Raw genomic sequence first — 19,398 nt, 5'->3', positions numbered from 1 at the left:
CTTAGGATTCCTCCCTCCATCTTCAAGGGAAACAAACCCAAGCCTTATTTATGTGGGACTGGACAGACTGTCCAAGATTCACAAGAGGAGAGGAAGACCAGGGGCCATCTCTGGGGTACCAGAGTTGATTGCTGCTGAAGAACGAGGGCTTCGTAGGTCCTGGAGACAGAGCCCCATTCCTACCCGACGCTTCCCACACCACAGTGAGCTCTGTCTTCATCACCTTGTGAGGCGACCACAGTAACAGCCCCGACCGAACATACCTGGGCTGTCCCTTTCCTCCAGGCTCTACTCGACAACAATGTGCCGACGTCCGGCATGAAGCCCACCGTGGCCTTCCCGTGCCCAGAGGTGCTCACAGATACAGCCTGTCTTAGAGGTGTCCTCAGCGGTCCCACACACCTGACACCCCACCTCACAGCCACATCCTTGGCCCTCCAGACTCAGGGCCAGGCTCCGCTTTCCCCCAGACCTCCCATGTCCCTCACCATCCTCTACCCAGAGCCACCTGACGGCTCCCCAGGTACAGGCTGCTCTTCCAGGACTGGATCCCCCAGCCTCCAAGTGTCCCTCTGCCGCTATCCCACAGGCACTGAGGGCAGGCTTTACCCCACAACCTGGACAGAGCTGAAGGGACCAGGGTCTCTAATAGGGTGGCCCCACTGAGCCCTATAGGAGCTGGACGTTAGAGAAAGCACACATGTGAGTTTGATCCTTTCAACCACCTCTATGCATTCTCCATGCCCGCCATCAAGGTAAGCGTTTTCCAGAACAGAGGCCTTGAGGCTGCTTCTGAGTGGAAATGAGTTGTTTCCAGGGAGTCTGATGTGTCTTGATTGTTCTCACCTCTCTCTCTCCTCTGCCCATATGTGGGAATCTCACTGTTCCGCGCTATCCTTCAAGTTCCTCCTTTTCCCTGGTCCACCCTTCTCCTGCATATTACTTAGCCTTGGGTCTAGTACGGAACATCTTGCTTCTCACATGGGTACCACTAGCTAGTCAAGGCAGGCCCTCCCTGGGTGTCCCGAGCCTCCTCATCCACATGGAGCGTGACTAGAGCTCTCTGTGACAGGCGAAGCAGAGTAAATTGAGCCGTTTCCCTCAGAACTCCCATGACTCTCTTTGCAGGCACAAACACGCAGACTCCGCTCCAAAAACTCCCCTGGTGATCAGGAAGACCCCCCTGCTGGTGACAGGCTCCAAACCCAGAGCTCCTGGTTGTCCCTCGGGCACAGGTGGCCACCAGAAGCCAAGGGTCCCCACCATGGTCTGGAGCAAGGAAGGATGTCTGGGCACATCGTTAGCACATCACCAGTGTCTATAGAGCCGTTGCTGGAGGCACCACAATCCCAGGGCCATCAGACAGGAAAGCACATCCCTCTTCTGCATCCCCTGGAGTCCTCCAGATCACCGAACGAGGGTACCACGGGGCATGGGGCCGGAGGAGCACCCTCTCTCCTGCAGGGAGCCCTTCAGTAGGTATCAGGTTAGCAACACCAGAGTGTGGCCTTCTCACTATGGAAAACAAATGGCGGTAGAAACAGCCCAGAATGGAGAGTCAGGCGGGCCTGGGTTCCAATCCTGGTTTGGCCACTTACTCTTTATGTGACAGAGGACATTCAGTGTTAGTTCAACAAGCCTCGGTCTTCCCATCAGAAGGTGGGATCTGGGGATTGCATGCTAATTGCACGCTACAGGATATAGCCCAGCTCTGGCCATCGCCATGGTAACAGGCACTGGCTCCCGCGCAGGTATGGAATCATGACCCCTGGTCTCGGCATTGGTGTCAGAGACAGTGCTGCTAACAGTGCTAGATTAGTCCTGCCAGGCTGCTCTCTGCAGCCCTGGGCCTTCCTGGGAGCACCAGAGGAGATAACACTACACTCTATGGCCAAAGTTCCCCAGTCTCAGACCTTGCAATAGACACCTGAGCACCAAGGCATACATAGGCAGAAAAGAGGAGGGAGAGAGAGATAGAGAGCCACATCCATGGGGAACGACCCTGATCCTCCCTCCCAGACACAGCTTCTCTGGAATCAAGTTCAAATCCTCCATCCACAAGACTTGACCTTGATTCTCCACCACTTAACAGCAAACGCTTGCAGATCACTTGACTGTGATTCAGACTCAATGTTAGAAGGCCGACTAGTATCAGGAGAGCCGCAGAAACAGGATGGCGTGGCTGAGAAGTCTACATGCACGGCAGCAACTTCCGGGTAGCTGTGTGGACAGATGTGAGCGGAGCACTGGGTGACAGACAGACAGAGGGAGAAGAGACGGCCAACAGTGCAGCAAGGCTGCTGCAGGACCTAGGGAGTGGGCACGAGGACCGTCACTGTCAAGCTTGGGGCTTTCGAGTGACTTGAATATTTCCACAGTAACCCTCGAGGACACGTGACACACAGGCACACAGGAGCAACCTGTTCTGAGGCACAAGCCTGAAGGAAGCCGGCTAGCTCTTCCACACACAAGAAGCTGGAAGACCAGGCCGGCTGAAATGGGGCGTTTAGGATAAGGCACCACGCCGCATGCTGGGTCAGATCGGCCTCCGCGGGCAGAGAAAAGCATCTGGGACTGTCATCTCAGACTGGTCACTTAACAAAGGACCAGTTCTTTTCCAGGCTCAAAAGTCCCATGTCACCAGAGAAGGCCAGCTTAGTTCCTAGCTTGTGAACCTCAGGTCCTGTGGGAAAGATGTACGTCCCCAACAGAGACTCCTGACTGCTGAGGTCACACAGCATCTTGTTAGAAAGAGAGTCTGTTCAGGAAAAAATGTATCCATCGGGGATACATTTCAAATTAAGAGCTGGGAAAGTCTGTTACAAATGCCCATTTGTACTTGGTGAAATAACAAGGGACTCCTATCACTTCTCTGCTCAAACGCTGTCCGTGCTTGGGAGCCGGAAGGAAGCAACTGCAGAGAGGAAACTTCCCCATCTCCCCTGGCCCAGGCCGTGCCAGCTTCAGGTCTAAAGCCATGTCCAGGTCAGCCCGGTTTCCTTAAGGAACACACTTTCTGAGGAAAGCAGCTTGGCTTCTAGGCGATAGGTCCCAGTACCTTCCAAGTGCTCTGACTCCTCTGACCGTGGTTAAGTTGAGTCTGAGTGGTCAGGACCAGCCGCTACCTGATTCAGAAACCAGGCCTGAGGTTCAGAGCTTGACAAGTAACCATCTCAAGCCAGATTGCTCCTACGATAATTTATTTTTCTCTTATCTAATTTTCACAAGCACTTTCTATTTACAGTCATGGGTACATTTACCCCACCCTCCCCTCCACAGTCACACCAAGTTTCCTTCATCCCCTTTTGAGGTGAAGGTGAGCCGATTGAACAAGAACATCCCCCCTGGACAGAGGCAAATGGGACCCACAGCCATTTCCTAAGCACACAGCTCATTCCGGGACCTTGGTCAGGATGCATCTGCAGAGGCTCTGTCCTGTCTCCTTTCAGAGCTCTCGGCAATGACTTGGTTTCTGATGCTCTCTCTAAACAAGGAAGGAGGAAGGAGGAAGTTCCTCTCCTCCACCTGCCTCATCTGCTCTCCAACCCCAGGCACCCAGCTGCACCTGTGTTCCTAAGGCCTCTGCCTCACTCACAACGCCCATGCAGGTGAAGCCCCACACCATCCCAGGGGCGCACACCTGCCCAGGCCTGCTGTGCCTGGGGCAGGGATTTTCTCCTCTGTTTTCATCTGTCTCCCAACAGGAAGTGAAGAGAATTAAGCTCTCTGTCTGGCATTGAGAGTCACGCAGTCAGGTCCCTGGCGGGGCAGTATCTGAGGGGCTGGGATGCTCCTGCAGTTCAGAATATGATAGTTCAGAACCCTTCAGGCCAGGCCCTGGCTGCGGTCTCAGATGCAAGCCAACAAGAAAGGCCGCCAGCACAGGGCCTGACCAGCGGACGGCCAAGGCCCAGTACCGTTAGCATTTCCTTGGATATTTTATCCCCTGTTGTGGACCTCTCCTTATATCTGGGGGAGGAGAAGGTCCAGAAGAAGGCAATGGCCCTTGCATATGGCCAAGCGCCTGTGTGCTACACGACCCCATGGGGCATCATACTCACACAGTTAAGGGGAAGGAGCTACCTGCGGGTTCTGAACAACCCAACCCGGTTCCCCTTAGCATAACTCACTGCAAATTCTTAAGTCAAGAATGAAGAAGTCAGATTCCTCCCAAACGTGTTGTGAGATCTTAGGTGAGGCCCTTTTCCTCTCCGACCCTCAGCTTTTCCCTTCCATAGCAGGACTCAGTGATGTTGCAAACATTCTTCAAGAATAAAAGTGTGATTTCATGGAAGTGTATCTTAATCTTTGAAAGGCTGTCACCCCCAAAATGAAATCAACCAACTCATCTGCCTCGAGTGAAGAGGTGATGTGAACAGGGTAGGGGTAGGAAATGGGGGAGAGCTTTTGCCTCAGTTACAAACAGGCAGTGGTGGCGCAGGCCTTTGATCCCAGCACCCACGAGACAGAGACAGGCAGATCTCTGAGTTCCAGACCAGTGTGACCTACATAGTGAGTTCCAGGACAGCCAGCGCTACACAAAGAGACAAAGCAAAACAAACTTCCTATTATTCACAGCCCAAACAAATGCTGGGAAGTGGTGAGGTCCCAGCGGCCAGGGAAAGTCAGGAACTAGCTAGCTGGAGAACCCACATGTTTCACCTGAAGATTTTGTCTTTCCAACTTGTTTTCACCAGGGCTAACAGGGCTGGACCTAGTTGGGGCCATGTGACAATCATTAACAAAATAGACCAGTCAGGTCCGGTTTCTAGCCCTCTCACTCTCCACGTTAAAACCAGCCCCTCTCCAGGGCTGGTGTTTAGTGTCATTCCTGTAAACAAACCTCCTCCACGTCGCAGAAAGGACTGAGAGAGCCCTCACTCAGCCTGGGAGGAGATGGAACCCATGTGGGGGCCACATGGACGACTCCTGAGGATGAAGCTGGTAAACCTTGCCAGTCTACTCCAGGCCAGCAGCAGCCACGTCTCTTTCTAGTTCCCTTGCAGCTCCCGAGACACTCCTGACAGCAGTCACCAGGCAGGCAGGCACGTTTAGTCCCCCACATAAGAAAGAACCGTGGGGCTCCTCTGTTAAACTGAACCGTGGAGACTTTTGATGACTTGGAACAGGGCCCCCCGCAGGGATGCAAGCACACAGGGTAAAGTGTGTCCTATGGACGCTGCAGCCAGCCCAGGTAGGCTAAGGGAGGGGTTTTCAGCTAGAGGGAAGGGAGGCAGAAAACCGGGCTATTGTTTGATATCCACAGGGTTCCACTCCCGCTTTCAAAGTGATCCGGATTTTTTTTTTTTTAAATCAGCTTAGGTATACCTCTTCAAAACTTCTATTCAGGAATTCAGCTCGAGGCGCTGTGAGCTCTTTGGACAGTTTAAATAAATTGTCTTTTCTAGTTCTATGTGTACACAATAAGAAGGTATCAATCAATTAGGGTATTTTCCTGATGGTGAAAGATATTTAGTTTGGCAAGCTTCCAGAACCTTCTCTCTTAGTTGCTTTGTGTGTGTGTGTGTGTGTGTGTGTGTGTGTGTGTGTGTGTGACCTTCTCTCTTAGTTGCTTTGTGTGTGTGTGTGTGTGTGTGTGTGAAAGCAATCTCCCTTAGACATGAGAACTGTCGCCTTAATAATTAGCAGTTTTATAACATTGTAATCTAACATGCTAGTGTGAGAAACATGAGCCCCATTTCACAGGCGGAATGACAGTGGTTCAGGGAGGTACAGCCACTCACCCCAAGTCACACAGCTAAGAAGCATGTCCATCGCACCCCCCTACCCCCCACACTGCCCCCCCGCCCCCCCCCCGCCCCGTACCTTAGCTGCCTCCAACAGTTAGGCCCACACTCTGAGAAAGGACCTGCCCCTCACGTACCTCTCGGCTTCCTGCTCTGAGCTCTGCTGCTTGCTCTCGAAGGCGTTGAAGCTGCTCATGTCCACATAGCCGTCGTTTTCGTTTGCAGTAGACAGGGCTCGGCTCTGCTCTTCGAACAGCTTCGTGAGAGTCCCAGCCCGCCCCGGCCTGCGAGGCGGGATCTGGATGTTCTCATAATCCGAGTTCATGGCTGGGATGTTCTCGTAGTCCGACGTGTCAGCGTTGGGGAACGAAATGGACCGTGGCTTGGTGAGCGGCAGGGGCAGAAAGGGCGGCCGGGAGCGATCTTCGAAGGACTCCACCCTGGACACCGTCCTGCTGAAGGGGACGCCTTTCCTCTTGCCGTCCCTGTAGAAGATGAGGGAGGCAGGGGAGTCAGAGGCGCGGACCTTCCCGGTGCGACACTTGAGCTGGGGTGAGTTGCTGAGGCTCCTGCGGTCGAGTTCCAGGACCCTGGCCGGGCCGTGGTAGCTGGACTCGGAGGAGGACCTGGAAGAGGACAGGCTCACGTCCATGTGCCCCTTGCTCTCTGTCTTCTTCCTGAACGTCAGCTCCAGGAGGCGTTTGAAGGAGGACTTCTTCTTCTTGGAGGTCTTGTCCAGGGTGTCGCCATCTATCAGGAGCGAAGGTGAGCTCTTAGTGATGGGTTTCTTCGTGATGCAGGCCAGGTCGAAAGGGGGCGGGATGTCAACCACGGAGGACGGCGTGGAGGTGCCACTGGACGGCAGGTGGCTGCGCTGTGAGAAGCTGCCAGAGGAGCCAATGGCGCCTGGCAGAGAGAGATTGTCTTCTTTCCTCCTCACACGATGGCTGTCCAGCCCAGCCCCCTCCGGCTCCCGGAACATGGACAGGGGACTCTCACGGCCTTCCACAGAGAAGGACCTCGGGTAGAGAGTGAATGCTCTGGGCTTGGCTGGCAAGGCACGGCCAGACTCAGGGGGCTTCCCCTCTGGCAAAATAGCTATTTTTCTCACCTCCTCACTGGTGTCTCTGGTGCCCACAGTTGATGAACAGCCTTCTGGTCCTGTTTCTTCTAGAACAGTTTCTGGAACGTGACCAGCTACCTTCCCAGAGTGGGGCCGGGCCCTTGTGGCAATATTCTTCCTATCCACTGGGACCAGGCCACCCTCAGGGTCCCCTTCCTCCCATGCACTGTACCCACTCCGAGTGCCCGAGGCAGCCTGCGCGTCTGACTGTGTTCCCTCTCCGAGGCTCAGCAAGCCAACTCCCATCACGTAGGGACTGCTGAGTGCATCGTCCATGGCATCCTCGTCCTCTGGTACAACGACTACGTCAGGGACAGGGGGTGCCTCTCCAGCTCCATCGTGCAGGGAATCGTGCTGGGTGGGTGAAGGGTCGGTACCAGGAACCTCCTCTGTGCAGACCTCATGCACTGGCTCCTGCCGCTTGGCTGACTCCGATGTCAGGGAATAGATGTCATTGCAGAAGGAAGTGCTCTCAGTCGGGAAGAGTTCATAGGGACTTTCTGGGAGTGTGGGTGCGAAATCCTCCTCCACGCTGTCGCTCTCAAAGGGAATGATCTGGCAGTTCTCCTCAGCAGGGTCCTCCGGCGCTGGGTCTCCACTCTCTCCAGGGTCCTCCCCCACCTGCATGGTGGCTGCGGCAGTTTCCCTGTCATAGGCTTCCTCATCGCAAGTGGGTGGTTCCTCCTGGTCTACCTGGCTCCCACCTTCGGCAGCATCTTCACAGTCCTCCTCAAAGACCTCAGGGCTGTCAGTTGCCACCTCTTGCTCCTGGACATCTGGGGGCACCTCCCTATTTTCAGGGGACCCCAGGCTGGCATCCTCTGTGTCCTGTCCAGTGTCCTGGTTGGGCTCCCCAGGTCCAGTGTCATTACATCCATCTTCGCCATCCTCTTCTACCGCTCCAGGAGTCTCGAGGGACCCTGGCTCCCAACAGGGAACTTCAAGAGACTCAGAGCAGACATGTGTGAGAGCGATTTCTGTGTGGGTAGGCTCCTCTGCATCCCGGGGGTCCCTATCATCAAGGTCGTACACATGCTCCTCCTCCTCATTCACGGGCTGCTCCTCCATACCTGGGCCCTGGTCACAGTCCTCCTCACCTCCCTCACTGTCTCTGCTTAGCACCCCTTCATCTGGGGGTGCTGGGGTCTCATCTCTCTCTGGATCGTGATCACAGTCTTCTTCACCCTCCAGAGTGTGGCTCACGTCTTCCTCACCGTCTCTGCTCGGTGCCTCTTCACCTGGGGCTGCCAGGTCCCCCTCAGTCCCCATCTGCTCTGCACCATGCTCTTGGACGTCCTCCTCCAAGCCCTGCTCCCCAGTAGCCCCATCCCTGGGAGCATCCTCTCTCTGTGGAGCCCGGGGGACCATGATGTACTCCTCATCAGTCTCCGACTCAGAGCAGTTCAGGATGGAGTGGTGGCCATCACACAGGCCCCGGTCCTCACAGAGCAGCCTCCCGTTGCTGCATTTGCTGAGGCTGTTGTTGAGGTGCATGCCAGCTCCAAACTCACTGGGGCCAGCCAGCCTGGGCTTGGGAGCGATGGGAGGTTTGGGGCCCCTGGACATGGAGTTGGGACTGGGGAAACTGTCAGGCCGGGGTGAGGGGGGAAACTTGGCTGCTGGCGAAGAAGGGCTGGTGGTAAGCTTCGGCTTGGGAGCAACTGGTGGTTTGGGTGAATCTAAAAGGTGAAAACAAAGAAAAGGAAAAAAAAAAATCACACAATTAAATTCTACTCAGACTCTTTTTCCATAGCCTGGTGAAGGGAGGAGGGAGGAAAGTTCCCAGCTCTGTGGCTTGTCTCAGACTTTCATTTCTTCTACCACTACCTCAAAACCCTTTAACGGGGCTAGGGATGTAGCCTCCTTAATAGAGTGCTTGCCTAGCGTCCAGGAAGCCCTGTTTGATCCCCAGCACCCTATAAGCCTATAATTCTAGCACTGGAGAGGTAGAGGCTAGGGGATCAAAAGTTCAAGGCTAGCCTGGGCTACATGAGACCCTATCTGAAAGCCAGAAAATCCCTGACAGTTCATTCTGTGAGTGGGGGAACAGAGCTTTGGCCACAGTTCAGCTAACAAGAAACCAGCTGAACGAAATCCTGTGCGCCTTGAACAATGTGCCAAGATCTTTTCATTCATTCACCAAAAACTACTTATTGAATGATCTCTGTGTGTCCTGCCATTATGAGAAAAAGATAAACTGGATATCTAGGCCCCCAGGGTCCTCACAGAGCTGGTATTCATCAGCACCCTAACCAAGTAGCCAGCACTACAGTTGAGGGGCTTTCATGGGCTCCAGCAGAGAATCCATTGGGGAGTTAGAAGAACAGAGAGAGCTGTAGCCCCCTGGGATTCTATGGCTGAATATCCATTATTTCATCCCTCCAAGAATGACACACTAAAGACATAAGACTCGGTTGCGAGCTTTGAATGAGAAAGTTCGCATGTTTCCAGAATGTCCATCCAGCACCTCCAAACATCATGGAAGAAAGGAGATGGTATGTACCTACATGGGTAGCTGCAAAAGTCTATGTCCCTCAAGGATGCTGAGGCCTGCAGACGGGTAGATAAAAGATATGTGCAGAGTACACACACATCAGGAATTAGCCAGGAATAACTGTCATGATTGGGAGCCTCTGGGAGAAGGTGAAGCCCTGTTTTGAAGAATGCTATGTGACATGTTAAGACAAGAAACAGACCAATGGAACAGCTTCCGAGGTCCAAGTCCTGTGTCTCTCCTGAGCAACTAGCAGGGCCTGCTTCCCAGGCCTCCTTATCTGGTCCTCACATCTCAATCTATACTTCATCAAAATGAACTTTTCAGGCCTCATCTCAAGTCTATCCTTGCTGAGGTCTAGGTGTGACAGCAGCGCCAGATGCCAGTCCGCCAGATGCCAGTCCGGTTCCTGATGCAGATGGAGCAGAGGGCTAGGGTTCTCCCAGCCAACCAGCCTCCCCCTCAGCATTGGAGCCCACTTACAGCAGCTATTACCAGCAGCTCTAATCAAGGACCACATTTATCATTACATGTGACAGATATACGTGATACATATGAAAGCCTTCCTATATAGCCTAGGCTGGCCTCAAACTCACGATCCTCCTGCCTCAGTCTCCTGAGTCTGAGATTACGGGTGTGTGACACCATGCCCAGCTCCATAGGTATTTTTAATCTTCTCACAGCCATATTATAAAATAAATGTCAGGTGTGGGGACCCATCCCCAGAACCTCACCTACTCAAGAACCTGAGGCAGGAAGATCATGTGAGCCCAAGAGTACAGTGCCCAGCCTGGATAATACAGAGAAACCTAATCTTAAAAAAAAAAAAAAAAAGGATCTGAAAGTCACTTTCACATTCTATTTTGCCCAGGTGGGCATAGTGGTGCACACCTTTAATACCAGTGCTCAAAGGCAGGTAGATCCATCAGTTGAAAGCCAGCCTGGTCTATATAGGGTTCCAGGCCCCACAAGGTCACATAGTGAAACCCTGTCTCAAAAACAAAATACCAGCAACAACAATAAAAACACACTATATTTCACTCAGCTCCATATATCCAAACATCCCAGGGCAGAGTAGGCATGCCCATAATCTCAGAACCTGAGAGGCAGAAGGATCAGGAGTTCAAGGCCAATTACATAAGACCTGTCTCCAAAAAAGTGGGGGCCTGGGGAGATAGCCCGGCTGATATAGTGCTTGCCACGCAAGCATGAAGACCCAAGTTAGATCCCCAGAATTCACATTAAGAAAAAGAAGCCAGATATTGGTGTGAGCTTGGGATCGAAGCTCCAAGGAGGTAGAGACAGGTGGATCTCTGGGATTCGTTGGCCAGCAAGCTTGGCCTACTTGTCAGCTTATGCCAGCGAGAGATCCTAGCTCAAAAGACAAGGCAGATGGCGCCTGAGGAATGACACCTGAGGTTGTCCTCTGATTTACACACACACACACACACACACACACACACACACATCAAATATTATTATTTGAGTAAAGTTCAACCTAACAATTGTACTTTATGGTGGTTTGAAAAAAAAAAAAAACCCTTCCAATACAGTATCTAGTGAGGCTGTGAATATTAAGTGTTTTTTGTGGGGGATGATTCAACCCAGCTACAGGGAAAGGCAGGGGTTCTGAGCACAGTTGAGCTAGCATGGTTGGGAGATTAAGTGTGGAACACGCACTTCTGACAGAGTATTTCTGACTTATGACTTTATGGGGATGTAAGTCCACTGTAAGTCATTTTGAGTGAGCTAGTTGACGTTCTTTTTTCACCAGATGACCTGGAAATGGAATAGAGTATCTCCTCCATTCGCCAGCCACAGGCCTGGGGCTCAGCACTGGCAGCTAAGCTCTGACTTGGACCACTCTGTGGCCCTGTCCCTGGGCACCTCAATGCCAGGATATCTGGAGCCAAAGTCAGTATCATGATCCACAAATGTCAGGACCCTGTCATTTGGAGGACAGGGCAGTACATTCAAGACTGCACAGACCCTGTGATGCTCAAAAGTGTCTAACGGGTAGTCTGCTCCCTAGTACAGGCTACTATGACAGGGTGCAGGAAGAGGCTGAAGGCAAGAAAGAGAAAAAAGATACCACTATCAAAGACCTCACCAAATTTCACCAACTCCAATTACCCCTAGGTCATCCCAGGTCTGCCCAGGTGTCAGAACTACCAAGTTATCAAGCCTAGATGATCCCTACTTTAGAAAAATATTCATCAAATTATATATATATATATATTATATATATTCATCAAATTATATATATTATATATATTCATCAAATTATATATATATAATATAATATATATATAAACTCATATATATATGAGTTTTATGAACACCGGACATTGTTAGGTAACAGCTGAGCTGGGTTCAAACTCTGGTTCAAACTCTGGCTTGGCTGCTTAGGGGCTGTAGAACTGAGCCTCAGTTTTACCACCTGTAAAATAGGGACAGCATATAGTTCCCCTTGGGGGTGCTGTGAAGACAGAAGATCTTGTCAGCATTTGTATGAGAGAAACTGCTCACACTGGAGTACCTGTTGCTGTGGGGTGGGGGCATCCTCCCCGCCCCCCTCATCCTTCTATCATGAGTCCAGCCATATCCGGTATACGACCTGATAGCAGCTGCCAGCTCACAACATCAAGTGTCAGATGTTGGTGTGACTTATTCTTCAGGGGTGGGGACTCTCATTTCTCATCCTTAACAGGTGGCATTTCACACGGGCCACCATGAGACATGACCGAGGAACAGACAGGCTGTGAAAAATGACTGTCACCCCGGCTGCTTTGCCCCCATTCCCAACCCATCCTTCATCCAATCAAGCTATTGATCTGTGGGCGCCTGTTCCTTGAGAAAGGTTGAGGTAGGGTCTGAGGCGTGATCCTGCAAGAAAATGCCTTCTGCACAGGAGCCCAAGGAATGACCAGCACGTGGCATCTTTCACTCCTGCGCCAGCGCTGAATGAAGCCACGGTGCTTCTGCATGTCCCCTCAGAGACCAAGAGATGCTGGCACCAAAGCCACTTTGTCTTGCCCCTCACTGGCAGTTGGCTGGTGTGAGGTCACTCAGTGGATGCAGAGCAGCCCTGGAGAGAACCAAGATTTCATACTTCCAAGTCCAGGTCCCAACCCTCTGCCTCTCCGTTTCCCACAGAGCATTTCCCCTGCAGTGGAGCTCCAGGAGCCCCAGTGTCAGTGAGAAGGGTAAAACCCATGGAAACTAAGACAGAGAAACTAGGAGCAGCTTGTCAGAGAAGTGTGTGTCAAAGGCAGGGTCTGGGTCTGACCACAGCGCACAGACCAGAGTGCGACTATACAGCTCCAGTCTGTTCCCACTCAATTTTCTCCACTCTCGTTCCGTAAGATAACATTTACTGTCCTTCTATCCTGTGTGGAGCCCTAGTCTAGAGTCTCTAGATGTACCAACAAACCCTCTGGTCTCACCGAGGGGCCATTAAAGTTGTAGAAAAGAAGGGAGAAGCTGGGACTCATTATTGTATCCAGGAGACGGGAGGAAAGCCAGAACTTTTGGAAGGGAACAATGGAAGTGGGGGGGGGGTGGGCAGGAGATGAGCCTTGGGGATACTCCAGCTTTTTCTCAAGGGCCTAAGGAGCAGGGTGAACAGCAGGGCTTAAGCCTGAGGACCCATACATGCAGGCTAAACACGCTGAAATGGATGGGAGTTGTGAAGGACGGAAGAGTCTAGTAAGGGGTTCTCGTAGCACTTCAAGCAGCAGTGATGGAGCCTGGGTCAGGCTGGGACAACAAGGAATCCAATTTCAATGATGAAACAGACCTGAGAGGAAGAATGGATGCATGGAACAGACATGGTGTGGAAGAGAGAAAAGTTCCCAGATCGTGTTAAAGTTTAACCCTGAGCACCTAGAAGGGTAAAGTCGCAACAGCCAAGACAGCCAGGGCTGGGAAGGAAGACGCAGGATTTCAGTGTGCGCAGGTCCAAGTGACTTACTTTTCACACACCTTGTGGGGATATCCAATGGGCTCTGGGCTCCGGGGGCAGGCCTGTTACAGGTGGACGAGGTGGGATGTGATGGAAGTCATGGACAGGGAGAAGTGGGACCCAGGAAGGAGTCCCAGGGCCCCTGATCAGCAAAGGAGACCGAGGAGGGCAAAAGGGATGCAAGCGTGCACATGAAAACATCCTGCCTTGCTCTGCCCGCCGCCCGGGCGGCTGGTGAAGCGCATGCCTCCAGGATGGGGTTCGCTATCTTGAGCAACACGAAGTGAGGACACGCTAAGGAAGGTCACGCTAAGGGACTGGGGTCACAATGGGAGAAAACATTGAGACAGAGAAGTCAGCAGAGGTAACCGTGTGTGCAGAGCCCAGAGGCATGAACAAGCCCAGCTGCTGAGCTTGAGGGCCTGGGAGGTACAGGGGTAGCCAGCGCTGGGATTGCTCCTCTGGGCTGAGCTTGACTTCCCGATGAGAAACCGAGCATGGACCTGGCTGGTGCACCCTCTGGCTGCCTAAGAGCCGTCTCTCTCCCTACAAGTAACATGCCCTGTCTGAGTCACCAAAGCCCATGACTCCTGGTAATTTGCCACTCTTGGTGATGGTGCGAATGCAGGGCACTCCTTTAGGCAATATGCTAACTAAGGGATGGGCGCGGGAAGAAAGAACGTTTCAATAGCGCCTGATGATACAAATCACTCGCAGCCCGCTCCTGGTACTAGCTGCTACTTTCTCTCTCTATTTTAATTAAATATCTGTCACTCACACATTCATGCTTACTGCTCCCTCACAGCCACGCAGGAGTCAGGTTAGATGAAGTCTGGGAAGGAGCCTTGGACAGGGAGCCAGGAGTCTTAACCTCCCTTTCTGGCTAAGCCACTAACTAGAGGTGTCACCTTGGCCAAGCCTCCCCCTCCCTTTGCCTCAGTTTCTCCACCTGTAGAAGGAAGGCACTGAACAAAAAAGTTAATTTCCCCAGCTCGTTCAGCGCAGAGAGCTTCTTGCAACATCCTTTGACACTCCGACTCCCATCCCCGAGTCTGTTTCACCCGCCCGCCCTTCCCTCCACTCGCCCTGGAACACTCATGACCATATGTTGCAAGAGCAATTACCTTCCAATTTCACCTTGCAATGCATCTTAATTTAACATCCATTCCTGGGTGCCTGCTGGAGAGTCCAAGCTAAGCCTGCAGGTTTCTAATTAGACTGCTGTTAAGCTTGTCCAGTGATCCACAGCAGGGCACTTCCCAGGAAGACAGTGGGAGACAGAGTAGGGAGAGGCCTGGGGTCTGGTACAAGCCCTTCCACATACAGATGTGTGGTCTTGTACACATCTCTGCCTCCGGAAGCCACAGCGTCCTTTTTGGAGAAAGGAAGAACTATCCACCTTTTCATGGGACCATTGAGAGTTCAAGGAAACTAACAGACAAAAAAACACTCAACAAAGTCAAGAGCACCAACAAGTTAGGCCTGGATTAAAAAAAAAAAAAAAAAAAAAAAGCTCTGAACAGGTCCTCAATTTCCCATCCTCAGGTTGCTGTGGATACTAACTAAACTGATAGAAAGAACACATCCTAGTGGTAACTAATTCATTTTAAGTTCCTGGGAAATATGAGTTAGTGTTCATTGGTTGTTCATGATGGACGCTGTTTGGTCAATTTATTGTTAGTTAATAGTGACAAGTCAGAGATAGATCTTTACTTGTCAGATAGATAAACTGAGGGACCTACCTGCTCAAGGTCACATAAGCATACGGTGGCTTTGAGATCCAGCCTCGGGGAGTCCCAGAGCTATGAGATGGGGGGGGGTGGCGCATGGCATCCGCCAGTCATCGGGTAAGGCTGTCACTAAAAAGGGAACCACGGCGTCTACAGATACAAATTACAGGACAGCTAGATCTAAAAGTGCCCACTGCGAAGGCCTCCTGGGACCAAACCCACCTCTAGATTCGTTCTGGTGGCCTCCATCCTCCAGACCCTTAGGGAAGGAGGGCCTGCTCCAGCCTCCTGCAGGAAAATGTGGGGAAGCTAGGCCGGCTCTCTCCATTGTTACCAAGTGGTTTTGTTAGGAGGGTAGGGAAAGCCAGCCATGTCCCAGACCATGCCAGCACCACACAAGACAATCTTCCCCAGACAACAGTGGGTGGCCAGGCCCTGGGACCCTGATCTCCTCCCCTCCACTCCCATAAAGGGATACTCCTGCTCATGGCCCCCAATTCTGTGCCCCACATTAATTACCCGGTGTCCATACCCCCAGCAACCCTAATCCTGGAGGTGGCTGCTCTACTCCTCCGACTGTTACAAGACCAGCCCAATGTCTCTAGCGGTACCTTGCTCCCAAGACAATGACTGTGTTCAGTAAAACAACCTTAAAAAGAAAAAAGCCCCAACACGCAGCAGCAGCACCAGCAGCAGCAGCAGGATATGGTTCCAAGACAGCCAAAATGGTGGCTTCCTGTTTCTTTGGGGATGTGTGTTGGGAGTGTGGTATTGGACAGGGTGCTTGCTGGGTGGGGAAGGGGCTTCCCTCGTGCGCAATGGTAGCAGTAAAAGCAGCAGAGCTGACAGCTCTGAGCAGGTGGGTCTCGTTAGCTAGGATTACTTTCTAGCTTTGAGAACTTTCTGTCTTCCCCAGGCATGCAGCTGGGAATCCAGATTTCAGGCACCGCCCATCTGGCTGAGGCTCACTTTCCCAATCTGCTAAATGGCACTCCTCGGGCAGAGATCGCTAAATTTCTTAGAGAACACTTGGGTTTCCCGGAATCCCTGACCTGGTGAAGTCTGATTCACAGAATGGGACGCGAGGGGAGAGGGATGGGAGGGACGCCGATGAGCCTGGGTAAGGGGTAACCCCTCGGTCCCCGCCTCGGTCCGGTAGTGAAGCTCCGGCAGGGAGTTTTAAGAGGGGTGAACCCAGAGAACAGCTCAGGCTTCCTAGCTCAACCACAGAGCTCCCGGCGTCTGATGGCAGAGCGGGGTGTGTCGAGCCCTGGAGTACCAGAACGGACTCCGGCGTCGGGGAAGCGTAGCGGATGCGCCCCGGGGCCAGGCGCGGCCACCAAAGGGCGAGCGAGGACCTGCTGGGACCCAGAGGACAGAGAGGAAGGACTGGGGGCTGGGGGGTTACGACTAGGTCTCTTTGGAGGGAGGGGTGTCCTCGGTTTCCAAGGGGACCTTCTTCAGGGGACAACGGCGGGGTGCCTGGAACAGGACACCCCAACTCTTGGGCTCCTAGAGAAGGGACCCTCGGTTCCGCAGGCTCCACTTGCAGCGCCTGCCGGCGGTGCGCAAAAGGTGGCGCGGCTTCTTACCTGCTCTGTGCATCTTCCACCGTGGAGCCCGAGGCTGGTCTCTGCGTGCCGTGCGGGTCCGTCTGTCCGAGTACCACTGCCGCCCAGTCCACCGCACCCGCGCCCGCCCCGGCCCGGCCCGCCCCGGGCGCAGCACTCCGCGGCAAGGCGAGGGGCGCTGGGCGCGGGGCTTGGGCTGGGCGGGGCGTCCGCTCAAGCTCGGGGCTCTAGGCTCTGGCCGCGCCTCCTCCCCCTCCTAGATGTTTCCTCCCGCTCCCGAGAGGAAGGCTTTTTTTTTTTTTCCCCTTTTCTTTCTTTCTTTTTTTTTTTCAGTGCTGTCAGAGACCGAGGGTCCCGGCGTCCCCACGCACACTTAAAGGGGCCGGGGCTATGATCAAAGAGACCTAAGGAGCTGTACAAGGCTTAGGGACAGAGGCCATTTATCCCTTTATTTTCAGATTTAGATGTTCACTCAGTCTGAGCTGGGCGCTGTGGTAACCACGGAGCATGAGAGCCACAAGTTCTTGTCCTCACGTAGCTCAGATGGGGCGGTCGTTGGGGACGTAAGACAAATTAAACCAACAAACACCATAGCGAAGCACTCTGTCTGCGGGGAAGATCTGCTGAGGCTCCCCACGGCCAGAACCCGTGGGGAGTGTGTGAAATGCGCATTTCCGGGCCCTCAGCCGACTCACAGAATCAGAGCAACTGCCAAGACTTTCCGAGGAAGCCGAAGTCAGAACCACTGGGACAGAGTATGGCTGTCTAGTGGGCCGTCTCCTCTTCGAGGTGACTACTGGACAGGCTATCTGGTCTCTGAGGAGGCTTGATTCACACACTGTACAGGGGCCCAGTATCTCCTCAGTAAGGCCCGTTGATGGCCACATAGATGTCTTTGCCCTTAAGGAACCCTGTCTGACTGTTTACCCTGACATACACAGTCCTGCTACTTGGGACTGGAGCTCAGAAGAGGACCCCAGTGAGAGGGGTCAACCACACCAGAGGCGAAGGAAATAACTTGGTCAGACCCAGAGGCGTGAAGAGGCATGGCAAGTTGGAGGAGGACCAACCGGTGAGTGTGTGGGCTTGGCAAAGAGTAGGCCTCAGTTTCCCCAATTATACAATTAAGGACTGAATTTGAATCTTTCAAAAGACCGTTCCGTCTCAGAGCCACCACACCAGACTCCTCAGCCTCCAGCCTTTTTGGAGAGAAACACTATGACTCTAGAATAGAATATTTAGAGCTGGGGTCAGCGAGATGGCCCAGTGGATAAGGAGCTTGCTGTGTAAGCCTGGTGACTCCAGTCCCTGGAACCCATGGAAAGGTGGAAGGACAGAGCAGATTCCAAAAGTTGTCTTCGGGCCTCCACAAGGACACCGTAGCTCGTTTATACACCCCTGCTCCCCACATGCTAACCATAAATAGATGATCAATTCTTTTTGAAAGAAAGAAAATATCTGGCTGGATTTTGGTACTGAGACAAGATCTTAGTAGACTTGGATCCATGCATAGTGGCTGGCTGGTGATGGAGGTGGTAGAGATGATACTAGACGTGGATGAAGTCGAGGTGGAGGATGCAGCAGTGACGCAGGAGGGAGACAGAGGCCATGCTGGTCGTGCTGCAGGTAGAGAAGGTGGTGAGGGTACTTGTAGACATCTTGGTGAAGATGTGACATGTCCTCAGAGTGTGTGGCAGAACAGGGGAGGAGGTGGTCCTCAGGCTGGAAGTGAAGGAGTTGGTAGTGGCGGAGGCCCTGGAGATGGAGCAGGTGATCAAGGTGGTGGAAGTTGCGGGGCAGAGGCAGCAAAATGGTTGAGGCGATGGAAAGGGTGGTAATGATGGAGATGGTTTACAGAATAGGGATGGTTTTCCAGATGGCGATGGAGATATTTGGTCAAGTGATGGAGTTGGGAGTGATACAGGCGGTAGGGGTCGACCATGTAGTAGACAAGGCAGAGATGGTGGAAGTCATTAGAGAGATGGCGGAGGTGACAGAAATGGTGGATGGTAGAACTGGTTGAGGTGATAGAGAGGAGATATGTGATAGAAGTGGTAGATTTATCAAGGTGATGGAGACAGCATGGGTGATGGATTGGTGAAGATGGTGGAGGTGGTCAAGGTGATGGAGGCAGTGAAGATGATATGGGTGACGGGGATGGTGGGGTTAATGGTAGTCATCGAAGTGGTGGAGATGATGGGATTGGTTGAGTGATGGAGATGGTGTGGGTAATGGATTGGTGGAGACGGAAGCCATGAATTTGAGGTAGGTGATGGAGCTGGTGGTGGAGAGGGTAAGGATATTGATATCTATGTCTGAAGGGGTGTGAAGCTGAGTGAGTGGGTAAATCCTTTCCATATTTGATGCAAAAAGAAAGAAATTAAGAGTTGGCTTGTTTTTTAGAGTATGCGGTCCCAAGAGCATAGCTTCAGCAGGACGGGGAGGGAGGGAGGGAGGGAGACTCCAGGGACTCAGCTGCCTCTAGTGCTGCCTTTGCTCTGGGGTTTTCGGAAGGGGTTCAGGGTGGGGGCAGGAAAATACCCAGATGCCTTGCAAAGCTAAGTCGGACCCACCACTCTTGGATGTGGGATCTGTGGGCACAGCCCCAAGGCCAGTGGGGAAAACCTCACAGGATTCAACATGTTCAGCTTAGGCAGAGGGTGGTATGGAGTGATACGCCATGAGGGGAAACTTGAACTCCTTTGTGTTCCCTGATGAGAGAACATGGATCCCAATGCCTATGGCTTTGCAATCATCCCGCCCAGGGTG

At 52.8% G+C, this 19,398-nt stretch overlaps 1 protein-coding gene across 1 annotated transcript in view; it reads right to left on the bottom strand.

The window, feature by feature from the left end:
• Fgd5 (FYVE, RhoGEF and PH domain containing 5) overlaps window positions 1–16,810 on the bottom strand; it is a 98,869-nt gene extending 82,059 nt beyond the window's left edge. The window contains 2 exon segments of the mRNA XM_028854940.2: window positions 5,885–8,549; window positions 16,651–16,810. Of these exon segments, the coding sequence (XP_028710773.1) occupies window positions 5,885–8,549; window positions 16,651–16,663 (2,678 nt within the window). The 5' untranslated portion in view covers window positions 16,664–16,810.
• Window positions 16,811–19,398: the final 2,588 nt, after the last annotated feature.

The sequence above is a fragment of the Peromyscus leucopus genome, chromosome 3 (assembly GCF_004664715.2).
Source record: "Peromyscus leucopus breed LL Stock chromosome 3, UCI_PerLeu_2.1, whole genome shotgun sequence".
Taxonomy (NCBI): Eukaryota; Metazoa; Chordata; class Mammalia; order Rodentia; family Cricetidae; genus Peromyscus; species Peromyscus leucopus.
This window is presented reverse-complemented; position numbering and strand designations above follow the sequence as displayed.